This window comes from Magnolia sinica, chromosome 14 (assembly GCF_029962835.1).
Source record: "Magnolia sinica isolate HGM2019 chromosome 14, MsV1, whole genome shotgun sequence".
In the NCBI taxonomy this organism is placed as follows: Eukaryota; Viridiplantae; Streptophyta; class Magnoliopsida; order Magnoliales; family Magnoliaceae; genus Magnolia; species Magnolia sinica.
The window spans coordinates 9,243,181-9,256,621 of NC_080586.1; the positions used below are offsets into that span (position 1 = coordinate 9,243,181).

General features: G+C 41.8%; 1 protein-coding gene across 1 annotated transcript; it reads left to right on the forward strand.

Annotated features, from left to right (window-relative positions):
* Positions 1-10,141: 10,141 nt before the first annotated feature.
* LOC131226029 (uncharacterized) lies at positions 10,142-10,684 on the forward strand. The gene has a single exon (XM_058221680.1). It carries the CDS (start codon positions 10,142-10,144, stop codon positions 10,682-10,684), a length of 543 nt encoding a protein of 180 aa, XP_058077663.1.
* Positions 10,685-13,441: the final 2,757 nt, after the last annotated feature.

The following is a 13,441-nucleotide window of genomic DNA, read 5'->3' on the forward strand; positions in this document are numbered from 1 at the left end:
TATAATATGAAATCGGATTGCTAAATGCTAACTGAGTAACTAAGTAGGCTCTTATCGTACTGAGTAAACTCAGTTGGGACCACCTTGAATGTATTTGGTCTATCCATGCCGTCCATCCGTTTTTCCATCTAATTTAAAGGATTGAGCCCAAAATTGAAACATATCCAAAGATCAAGTGAATCATATCACAGGAAACAGTTGGGATTATAATTTCCACCGTTGAAACCTTTCTAGGCCCCACAGTGATGTTTATTTGTCATCCAACCTATTTATAAGATCATAAAGACATCAATGAAGGGAAAACACAAATATAAGCTTGATTCAAAACTTCTGTGGCCCCCAAAATTTTTTCAACGGTAGATGTTCAATTCAACTGTTTCCTGTGATGTGGTCCATTTGAACATTCTATATGCTTCACTTTTCAGTTCAGGCACTAAAATTATCTGATAAAATTGATGGAAAGAGCGGATCAGATACATAAATCATGGTGGACCTCACAGAGTTACTCAGTACGCAATCCGCTTCCCTGTAATAATATGCATGGATTTACGTGCATGTCCCGTATACATGTTGTTCGTCGACCACCCGGTTCCCTCATCAACGTTTGTATAATAAGCTTATTCTAAGACGCAGTGTGTAGGTCCCACATTGATGTGTACATGAAATTCAATCCGTACATCATGTGCGCTTCGCTGTCTTCTCCACGGATCCTAAAGATCATGCTGATAAAAAAAAAAAACTTAGTTGCGCCACACCATATAAAATCATCCCAAAACCTCTAAAATCACGCGACGTGGCCCACCTGTATTTTGGATTGATCTTGGGGTGTTTGAACAATCAGGTGCGTGGTGGCCACATCTTCTGAACGGATTGGATGGGATATACCAAACACGTCGGGATCCACACACAATCTAGAAGGTTTTAATAATTGGGGTCCCCCATCCCAACTGGATCTGCCTGATTGTTGGAGTTGGTGTAGTTGAAGCTGTGCACCTTATAGATGGATTGGATGTGGCCCGTTCATTACAGTGGGCCCCACACACCGGTGTAGACTGAGGAACCGCTCAATTCTGATCAAGTACATTATTGCTTATTAGAATTTGGCCCATGATCCAGCAGTAATTCTTCCTGCCTTATTTTGGTGAAAATTCTTATGTGGGACCCACGTGATCCCACCTACGATCAACAAAGACCGTTGGATAAGACGAATTCATGACCGTAGATTGCATGTGACCACAAAATAACTTTGATTCGATAATCACAGCCATGCATGTGCAATGTCAGAAGGTTCCATTTGCAGGTCCTTCTTTGGATGCTGTGATTACTAAATCACGTTGATATTATGTCCATGTGCAATCCAGGATCGAAATCTCCTATCCAACCGTCCATCCACCGTGATCATGGGTGGGCCCACTTGGGTTGCACGTATAAATTCACGCTACGAAGAATTCTCGTTGGGAGTTGCATTTCTTTTCCATGTTAAACTTTCTTAACAAAAAGAACGTTTTAATATTTCAAATTTTTAGCTCGCATGGGAACTGTGGTAGTCTAGCATTGAGGTTAGTACGCTCACACCGTACACGTGGCATATACTCATGTCAGATTGGATCAATCAAATCGTGGGGCCCACTTTGGATGGGACATGGGACATGGGACATCGTCCAAAATTCACAGTGATTCGTCCATTCAGACCGTTTTGAGTCGTAGTCATCAAATGAGCTGTCAGGAAGAAAAATGGTCAGTAGTTGAAATTCAATGAGTGAAATTGGAGGGTTAGGATTTTCTGATCTGATTAAAATTTATGCCATGCCCCATCGACAATGGGCCCCGCAATTTAAACGGTCTACATCGACGGAATGTACCTGTGTAAAGTATACACGCATATCATATGTCTATTATGGAAGTGTAATTGCCGGAGAGAAATTGTAACCTACAGCCTATTTGTAGGTTAGCATATACGAGTTTCAAGGGCACTATTGAAAATAAATATAATAGAGGCATTAAAAAATAAATAACATGAGATCATTTATGGTGCGGTCCTTACTGAGGGGTCCACCTCGATGTATGTATTCTATATGCACGCTGTCTATCCGTTTTTCCGGATCATTTCAGGGCATGACCATACCAAAAGAAACAGTGATGATTGACCATTAATTAAAAACTTATTGTGGGCCACAAAAGTTTTGGATCAAGCTGATATTTGTTTCTGCCCTTCATCAAGGTTTGTGTGACCTTATCAAGAGGTTGGATGGCAAATAAAATTTCGGAAACATTACGATAGGCCCTAGGATTTTTTAGTGGTGGAGCGTTCAATCACTATTGTTTCCTGTAATATGGTCCACCTGAGATTGGGATCTGCTTCATTTTTGGGTTCATGCTTTAAAATAATTTGAAAAAATGGATGGATGGCGTGGATATAGAATACATACATCAAGGTGGGCCCCACGGTAAGGGCCACACCTAATTCGATCCTGTTATGGACTAATGATTTTTAGTTTTCCGCCATTCGTTGGAGTGCCACCAAAAAGGTCCTGACCGTCTGTTTAGTGTGATTTACTGAACATGGTACGTCCAGGTCAGTGCCTACAAGATCAATGGTTCAGATCATCCAACGGGAGTAGAATAGATGCCAGCTAAGCCCCTCTTATTTCTTGCAAAAAAAAAAAAAAACACCCTTAATCTTCACCTCTTGCATGGTTTCTTGCTGGATTTACACAGTTGGAGTGACGTATGAGCTTTGAAAGTTGGAAAAGCCTACCATCCACCTGGCGTGAACTAGATACAGTTGGAACCGTGTAATGCGGCGCAAGAAACCAAGCAAAATGACTTTTTTAATCTTCACCGTTCATTTAGTGGTCTGACGCCCAACGGTTCATCTCCCCATTGGAAATGAGTTTTGCCAATTCCACACCCACCTTCACACGACGGCACGTGCGAAACACTCACTATGCTTGTCGTACTCTCTCCACTGGCCCAGAAATCAGCAAGTGCATTCATCTGGTGGGACACAAGGGTAATAGATAAATGGACGGTTGAGGAAAGGCCAACAGTCCGTGCAGTTAATGTGGCCATTTTTTAATGCTGGAACCAGCCCACTGGACATGTAAACCAATGCTAATCGACCACACACGTATCATCTACGGCTTTAATTTCAGGCCGTCCATATTGTGGGCCCAGATTTTGGATGGAGCATGCTCAAATATTAAAGTGAGCCGATGATCTTGCTGTCTGATTACAGCCGTTGGATTCGCATCCGTGGCCATTTTGTTTTGAACCATCCTTTTGATGGTCACCAGCTGTATCCGTGGCCTAAAATGTTCCAACTACAGCTTAAACTAAGAACTTCTCTGCTGTGCGCGAAGTTCGTCCATGCGAAGCCATGATTGCATTATCCAAGCCATTGATCACGTGGCTCCAAAATCTCCAAAATTCGGAAGATCCTGGCCGTCCGATCTTTGATCTTTTTTTCCCCATTGAATGGTGTCTTTCCTATTAACGATTTAATTGCATGCCAGGCTGAGAATATTTTTGAACATGGCCCATCCATGACAGGAACCACGAGCTCAACGGTCTGGATCAGCAAATCATAGGCCCCACATGTACAAACTTCGTGCAGAGCATGAATTTGTTGCTCTTCCCGGTGAACTGCTAATTCTAAAATTCAGAGGTTTGCTGGCCCCACATGCACCACTCTCCGCACGTGGCTTTGCATTCGTCATACGTGCCAACATGTCATATGTGTGAGACATGTGAGCCATGCATGTGTGAAGGTGGTCGTGTGGCGCTGGCCAACATCTGGTCCGTACGGTACAACCCTCACCTTTTGTCCTCTTTTACTGTACGTTTCTTTGGTAGGTAACCTAACTAGGAAGCGGATTGCATAATGACATTGACGGTGCTATGTGGGCCCCACCATGATAAATGTGCTTTATCCACTCCGTCCATCCATTTGTCCCGTTAATTTTAGGAAGTGGACCACACCACGAGAAACAGTGGTGATTGAACGACCACCATCAAAAACTTCCTGAGGGTCACAAAAGTTTTGGATCAAGATGATATCTATGCTCTCCCTTCATCCAGGTCTGTGTGACCTAATCAACGGGTTGGATGGCAAATAAAAATAACAGTGAGCATAGGAAGTTTTTAATGGTGGTCGTTCAATCACCACTGTTTTCCAGTTGTTGTTGTCCACCTTTGATTTGCGTATTCCTCATTTCTATGCACATGCCCTAAAATAATGATCCAAAATGGATGGACGGCGTGGATGAAACACATACATTATGGCGGTGGCCACAGAGCACTGTCATCAGCGAGTCGCACTGCCAGTGTCAGTATGCATGCAATCCGCGTCAAACGCATGCTACTTTCAGTTTGTAGAAGTGGAACCATGGTTTATTGATTCAAAACATTGATCTAATGTAAACCGTTTGTTTTATTTATCCTTTTCAATAATCTATTCATTGCTTACGTGTTGACCGTTAGATTTTTCTCTCTTGGAGATTTTCGACGGTCTGATTCAGCGTAATGGTGTGGCCCATCTAAATTAGTGAGAATAACCTGATTATCGAGGGGAGTGATCTTCTTCATGATGGGACTAAACTACCGTTTGCATGGTACAGATGTCGTACCCATGTGGGCTACGCCGCTGTAATCAATGGCCTACAAGTGTGGCTCACTTAGAGCAACGGTCCATGTTCAATTGAAAATTGCCCCAAGATTGGTGGCTAGGAGGCTATGGTCTTCCAAATGATCCAGGAGACTTTTGTGGGAGAGTCAATAGACCAAAGGTTTTGATTTAACGAAACCTTAGACCTCACTTCTCACAATTGAAAACCTACATGCAAGATCTGAACCGTTCATTGGCTGGGCCTCACTCCTAATCAGTCATGGTGGAGAATTCTCATTGACTGGGTAATCTTTACTGTTTGATGATGTGATCAATGAGGTCCAACAGTTACTGGGCAGGATCGTGTACAATCTTTGCAATTTCAAAACAGTGGCCCATTCACTGATCTTGAACCATATTGCCACCTGTCCAACTTAGTACATGAACCTAGTACATGAACCCATATTGCCACCTGTTATCTGCGCTGACGTTAGATTTTCCTACTTTAAATAGGTTTCTGTGAGGTTGCTGAATCACGAAACTTGCTGAAAGTGTGGGCCATCTGAGCTGAGAATTAGGTGGGGGCCACTGTCATACATGACCTGGTCCAAATCCAGGCTGTTCCACTCATGTACGAGCTTTTTTCTAAACCGTTGGTTGTTTTCGCTCCTCTGGCCCACGAGATGAGTTGACCCGCCTGATTATTTATTACTGGGAGCAGGTATACACTGTGGGCCCACAGTACTCCTTGCCACCGGCCAATGGCTGATGGTCGGTGCTCTGTGGGCCCCACCATGATGTATGTATTTCATCCATGCCGTCCATCTACTTTTCTAGATCATTTTATGGTATGAGACAAATAATGAAGTATATCCCAATCTCAAGTGGACCATATTACAGGAAATAGTGTTGAATGAACGTCATCCATTAAAAACTTTTTGGGGGCCATAAAAGTTTTGGATCAAGCTGATATTTGTTTTTTCCTTCATCTGGGTCTATATGACCTAATCAACAGATTTGATGTCAAATAAACAATAGTACAGTGGACCTTAAGAAGTTTTTAATGGCCGATATCCAATCACTGTTGTTTTCCTAAGGTGTGGTTCACCTGATATTCATATCCATGTCATTTTTGGTATCAAGCCTTAAAAGTATCTTTAAAATTTAACAAACAAAATGCATGAAACACATCCATCATGATAGGGCTTGTAGAGGTCAAAATTTGGATCACCCTCCACTTCGTAAGAGGATCCCTTGACGAACCCTGACCCTGCACAAAAAGTGAGCAAAGGAGACTCTGGCTAAGCCGGGGGACCCTCCGATGCCTAAGCTAGGTCAAGGGAATCCAGGTCTAAGTTGAAAGGCAGAGGGAGAGTGCAAGATCTTGCGTACCTGTAACAATGGGTCTTGACGTATTTATATCTAACTGTCGGATGGTCTAAGTCCATTAATCTTGGCACGATTCACTCAATCAAGAGAATTTTTAGATCGTAAGGATATCACACGTAATTCAAGGATAGTGTAATATATTATGCACATCATGCGTATCGGCGAGCAACATAACCGGCCATGTCCACTTATGGTAATTTTTAAGCTTAGCTTATGGAACGTTCACCTCAGGATCTGGCCTCGGCTCGATCCTTCTGATAGATACGGTCTCAATCATAGCAGTTACAAGCCTTCGTCGAACAATGGCCACATTTACGGTCTGAGCTGAACTGATGGCCTTAGCCTCTTGTCAATCAGACATTTTGAACAGCTTTTTCATAAGGTCCGAGGTGAAGTGTCGGGTCTATTCTATCAAGTTGAGTTTTCTCTTGTTTTGATCTTAGATCGTCTTGAACTAAATCGGTCATTAATCTCAGAACCGAAGCAACTTTAAAGCTCGTCGATGAATCTTTTAGTTGTGGACATTAAATAGGGTAGTCATTTATCCGATAGAGTCAGCATGATGTCAGGTTTGGATCTTCCCGTAACAAACTCACGGAGCGCCGACCATCACCCACCAGGCGGGGAGTAGCCATTCCGTTTCCGAATTCATGGAGAAATTGGCCATGGTAAATGCCACCCTTTAGCCAGCGTGTTTTCATCACGCTTTCAAACTTTACCTTCCTGAAGTAAATCATCCTGTACGGATGCAATATTTGCGTGTGGAAATACCCTTGCATTAAAATGTAAGGGTATTTTCGCCGGCAAATAGTGTGGCCGTACCGAATGGTTTACTTTTGCAAAGTTAAGCCTGGGTGCGCATCGAAAAGAGGCTGGGTAAAAGGTGGCGTTTACAGCTATGTAAGTTGTGACCACATGGTTCACGCTGCACTGAACTCGGTACATATGGCCCAGTGGTTCATTAGTATCCAGACCGTTGATCTGGTTAACCCCTTGTGGAATGGGATTGCCACCAAAGATTTCCCACATTGAAAGATCCTAAGCCCTCTTCTTTGGCCTGTTTTTTGGTTGAATGCAGACCAGTATTTTCTTTCTACCTTCGAATGTCTATACGTAGGTCATAGATCATACGGTTGGGATACCTTCAATATGGAACAATTTTTCGGTCATGTCCAATTTACTACAGGGACCGTCAAACTGACGATCTGGATCACCGGATGCTGGCCCTACATGTACGGAAAGGAGGAAAGACATGTAGTTCTTTGCTACTAAACTTAGATCATAGACTATCGGTGGACCATGTGGATCCGTGTACGACCCACTTCAGGAGGTGGATCTCCCAATGATTAGGCTACGGATTGTCCTCTTTTGCTTCAATGAATATCCAAATAACTCTGAAATCGTACCTTTAAAACCGTTGCCCATTTTATCATTTTATCTGTCCAAGATCCAACGGTTATGATTGTTTGTTAAAACTAAAATTCACCCTATCTATTAGTCTTTCACCTTGAACGGTTCAGATCATCCATAAACGTGGCCTACCTAAATAGCGGACTACGAACTCACTTTACTAGTATGTCGTAATAAAAGAGCGGTAATCGGGAAAGAAATTTCAAAATGCAAAACCAAACACGGTTTGGGAAGAATGGAAGAAACTGCCAATCACATCCCACTCAAGCGAAGCCACCAAACAAACAGCTATTGTCTTTTGGTGAGTTATTTGATACTGCGGCTGAGTTGATCACTCAATACGCACGCACTCGGAAATTGAACAGACGTCATGTATTAAGTCCAGTTACACCGACTAAATTCTCAAAATCACTATTACTGAGTCAAAATCCCAATATCAGTTTGGGTGAACAATCCTAACCTCTGATTCGTGGACACTTGTTCGTTGAAATAGGATCATTGAATATTCTTTATTTTAACCGTCCAATGAATATCCACCCATCTACTAGTCAGATAATCAAATAAGTGTAATTTTTTGTTCATGATACATCTAAGCTTCGAACTATAATTTGGACAGATTATTTTGATTTAATTTTATACCATGTCTATAATTTATAAGTAATTTCTAAGTGCCTGTATATCATCCATCACGCTCTACCAGTGTATCAAAGTTTTCTGTTTTTCATTATTTTTCCTCCCTCTCACACAAGCTTAGGATTCTCTTTCTTTAATAATGAGTAGAGAGGAATCCAAGGAAAAAAGAAAAAGACTCCAATCACAAAGTCTTCCTTCTTTTCTGTATAAGAAAACGAGGAGAAAGTTACATCCAACCAAAACCCAAATCATGTGGGTTTGTTCGTGGGGATTTTAAAAATTAAAAAAAAGAAAAAGAAAAAAAGAAAAAGGATGGGTGGGTGGGTCCCACTTCCACGTGTCCAACTGTTTATGATGACCAAGCTGCTACCTTTTCACACCAGCAACGACACCAACAGCAATCTGCCGTGTCTTGTTAGTGATTCTGACCGTCCATCTAGTGGGCCATGCCATTAAAAATCCACTTCACTAGATGATCAGAGCATTTTGACTCACAGATGACTGTCCAGATCAGAGAAAGGTCGGGCCCACTCATATATGCATGTCTTTTTAGAGTAATTATTACCGTGGGGCCATTGGTTCTCTAATCTAGACCATTGGCCTGATGCAGTTCAATGTTCATTTTCCTTTATCGACCGTACATTATCTGTCCACAGATTGAAATGTTAGGATTATCCAATCCAGAAAATAAGCGACGGTCCATGCACAGTTTGGTCCATCAGTCCCTTTAGTTCTGGGAGCTGATTAGGTGTTACCCGTTTGGGCCCCATCTTGATAAATGTTTTGTAGATCCACGCCATCCAGCCGCCTTTTCAGATCATTTTAGCAACTGATCCCAAAAATTAAAAAGATCCAAATTTCATATGTACCACACCAATGGAAATAGTGGTGTATAACCATTAAAAGATTTTTATGGGCTACAAAACTTTTGGATCAAGTTGATATTAATATTTTAGCTTAATCCAAATCTACTTGACCTTATCAATGGGTTGGATGGAAATTAAACATCACAGTGGGCATTACTCTGGCCCTAGGAAGTTTTTATTGGTGGCCGTTCAATCACCACATTTTCCAGTGGTGTAGTCCACCTGCGCTTCAGATTTTCTTAATTTTTGGGAACGCTTCTTAAAATGAGGTAGTAAAACGGATGTACGGCGCGGATATACAACACATCATTAAGGTGGGCCCCATTTCAAGGGTAACACCTAATCCGGCCCCGTATGGTGCCTGATACGAAAACTGATTAAATCGTGAAGCCCATGTCCCTGCGCGCAGATTGGGTACTTCCCATCTAAGGGTCCACGTGATGCATGGGTTTTATCTACGCCGTCCATCCATTTTTCCATGTCATTTTAGTATATAATCCCAAAAATGAAGCAGATCCAACTTTCGAGTAGGCCACATCATATGAAGCAGCACTGCTAATGGTCCCCACCGTTGAAACTTCCTATGACTCTGATGTTTATTTACCATCCAACCTGTTCATAAGTTCATATAGATCTGGATGAACGGAAAAAATAAATACAGATTGATCCAAAACTTCTGTGGCCCCCCAGAAATTTTCAATGGTAAAAGTTTAATCCCCATCTTGTGGTCCAGATAAACCTTGGATCTTCGTAATTTTTTATATTTTGGCTTAAAATTACATGTAAAACTGGATGGACGGTGTGGATAAAACCAATACATCAAGTAGCCCAGTCCTGATCTCGGGACAGGCAGGGAAAGTACCCCATCGGCGCGCGCCCGCCCGCGTATCATCCTTCACACTCTCAAAGGGTACCATATTTAATTCTTCTCAAAGCGACCTAGACCAGCTTATTGGTGTAATTTCCTTAATAAACCAAGGGTATTATCGTAAACAAACAAGATTTTCCGCCGCGTATACCTAACCGTGTCACCACGAGGTCCCACCTCCTATTTTAGTTCTCTGACAACTCACGTCACTCCATCTGGAAAAACCGCGTACAACAATCTCCCTATAAAACCAGACTCCATCTTCCAGCTTCTTCAATTCACTTTCACTCCTTTCTTACATCATTACAACTACAGCAACAACTACAACAAAAGAAGCACCCAACAACTACAACAAAAGCAACAGCAACAATGGCGAAGAAGAGAACTGCATTTACCAACCGAGCATGGAACCTTCTCCGCCTAGCCTTGTTCTGGGCTCGGAAAGGCGGCATTTTCAAGAGAGCTGCAATGCTCGATCTCTTCAAGACCCTCCGATCTCCACCATCCGATTCCATTTACTACGGCGAGCGCGAATTTTCCTTTGACGAGACTCCCATTTTCCATTTCAAGATGCAACGGCCTTCTTCGATGAGGTTCCGATACCTCCCTCATATTCCTTGCATTAACCCATCCATCGATTTCAATGACGATCTCAACCACGACGATTATAATAACGGTAGTTATGATCGAGAAGTTGGAAGTAGCTACTTTAGACGTGATATGGACGGTGGAGATCGCAATGATCGTAGTGGGGATCGAGATGGGGGTGGTGGGGATGGTTTGAATGGTGGAGATGAAGGGATAGATTCGAAGGCGGAGGAGTTTATTGTGAGGTTTTATGAGCAGATGAAACTACAAAGGCAGGTTTCTTACTTAGAATACAATGAAATGCTCCACAGAAGCACGAGCTGAGGAGGATAACCGGATCTTTCTTTTTTCTTTTTTTCCTTTTTATTATTTTTTTACTTCCATGGGTATTATTTCATTGAGAGTAGTGCGGCATTGCTGTAAATACTGGAAGCTTTCTTGGAAAAGCTTTTCAATGGAGTGTTTTCATTTTCATATTTGAGAATAATAAACATCTGTTCCCATTTTATTTATTTATTTTGTTCCCAGTTTTTTGGGTTTTTTAAAGGTATGATTAGAAGGAGAAATGCACCCATTTAACTGAAAATAAGAATTTCAAATGAATTATAAGTAGGATTTTCAAATGTGGAAGATTAGGACAAAAGGAAAGTTAATTAAACTAATGAGCTACATTTTGAAAATTATAACTTATTTATTTTACTGAGAGTAATTGAAATGTATGATAGAGATTGGAGAGATATATAGATCCCAACGGATACACCTTTTTAACGAATATAAAAGATTAACCTAATTTACTCTAACATCTTTCCTTTTAAATAAGTAACTTATTCTGAAAGTTACAATAAGCATTTATTCAAAAGTGCAAGAAAAAATTCCTCGATAACATAACGACAAACAATGAGTAACATCAGGTGAAGAATTGATGAGTTACATCATGTGACAAAACAATGAGTGGCAATGAAATAATTTAAACTTTTGATGACTTCTGAAATGTGAACCATTGACACTTTCAACAACTAACAAACTATTTAATAGCACTTGCAGAGGTTGGAAATTCAGCAATTGCTCTACATATATATACTTTTGGTAGCTGAAAGTTCAATAATTGTTATCCCAATGGCTTTAGATGTTTCAATAACATACTGAGCAGAGTCGCCATTATGTGGACGCTGGATCCCGAATGGAATCAACTCGTGCTTGCACGGGTGCTGTTTTTCAAAGGGTTTTGCGTTGCAATTAAAAGAGTATTAAGTTTAGCTAAAGTTGTTACTAGATAGTTAATTTGATTCCATGGTCGGTTAGATCCCGTAAAAAGTGTTAGACTGAGGAATTATAAGATACTCTAAGATGACTAATTGACCTGTGATCAAAGATTTTAAGTAAGGGAACACGGTTACAGAAAGAGAAAGTGTTAGGCACCCACTTTGCCCGTACTAATGTACGGTCTCTACTTCTTAAGATTTGACAATTCTTGAGGGTTGGGACTTAGTTCTCATGCACAAAAGATGCAACAATGTAAATGTTGGATTGAATGCAAGGCTTATGATAAGCTACAATCTTAGCTAGATAAATTCGCCTCGACCACTTGTCGTATGTTAATCCTATCGGTTCAAATTTAAGATGGGTAGGAACCGACTAAGTCAGCAAGCTTCAGAGCTTGCATTTGAACTGATCGAGTATCAGCTTGCTAATGGATGTGATAAGTAGGGGATTGAGAAGGGAATGGATATTGCACAGTGCTAATGCTAGGATTAGATGAAGCTAATTGAAGATTAGACAACTTGATGGATGGTAGTATTGCAGGATTAGATTGAGTGGCTTGGATTGAAATTGGTAATTCACCCAAGAGGATATGGTCAGGGCCGGATTAGGCTTGACCTAAGATGGACTCTCTTCCCTAAGTCTCATTCCTCTCCTTGGTGGAGGGATAGCTAGGCTAATGAGCTAAAGGGTTTGAAGAGATGCTTGAAAGTGTTTGAGGAGGCTTGAGGATGCTTAAAATGAGAAATTGTAACGCCCTGAAAATCGGGGGTCACGCATACACTCGACTCCCGAGTTTCCGGGATCATATATAACCGATTTTCCTTAATATGCATTTAATCGAGTTTAAATGCGTAGCCTGGAGTTCCTGGAACATGAAGCACAAATGCACTTGTCGACTGAAAAGAAAGAGAACTAGCATATATATATACACACATTTACATGACCAAGAAAAATATAAAGGGTCGCACATGGTGTCACCCAACAAAATCACAAAAGAATAATATGTCAAAAAAAGAATAAAGCTGAACCCTCTGCGCAGCGATCCAACGTGCCATCTACAGGTCCGATGAGGGCCCGTTCATCATCTGAAAGTAAGGGAACTCGTCCTTCTCCTCGAGGCTCGCGTCGCCAGGCTCCATGAAATCTGTATCACCTGCATCTATGAACGGGTCTGGTTGGTGTTTTTAAACACCGTCCCAGAGTGGGACTGAGTGATCAACTCAGTGGGTGCTATTAGCCATAAGGTGTAACAAGCATCAATTATAATAAGAATTTAATAAAAAGCAATCAATCATAAACATCTATCTAGTCTTGTTAATGTGCATGCATGCAGGATGATATGATGTATACCCTCACCACAACGCTCCCTCATGCGACAACATCTAACGATCGCCAATGCCAACACTCCCTCAGTGCGACCTCGACTGCCGAGTCGTCAACTTAGCTAATGCCATGCAATGATTATATTAACCGGGTTCTTAGTTAAGTCCATTCATCCAGCAGATTTTGAAATCTGATATACCCCACGTATCAAATGCCCTGAACTAGTTGTGAGGCCAAGATCCCCCAATGTGTGAGGCTGAAACCCCGCGATCCTTGACCCCGTCGGGTTTCCCTCATCCCTGACTTCAAGCACATGGGGGGTGCTGAATGTGGGGTCGCTCGCGGTCACTACGGGGAGGTGCGTCACCCCAGCATAGGCCGACAGCTCGGACATAGTGTCCCATTCCACCATGCCCGGCTCACGAGACTGTGGATCAATATTCCATCCGGTATCGATGGCCTACAATGGTGGTGGGGTGTTCCAGTTTTCATACA

What these genes read in the sequence shown, in the direction of transcription:
- LOC131226029 (XM_058221680.1), top strand. Translation starts at nt 10,142, where the DNA reads ATGGCGAAGAAGAGAACTGCATTTACCAACCGAGCATGGAACCTTCTC.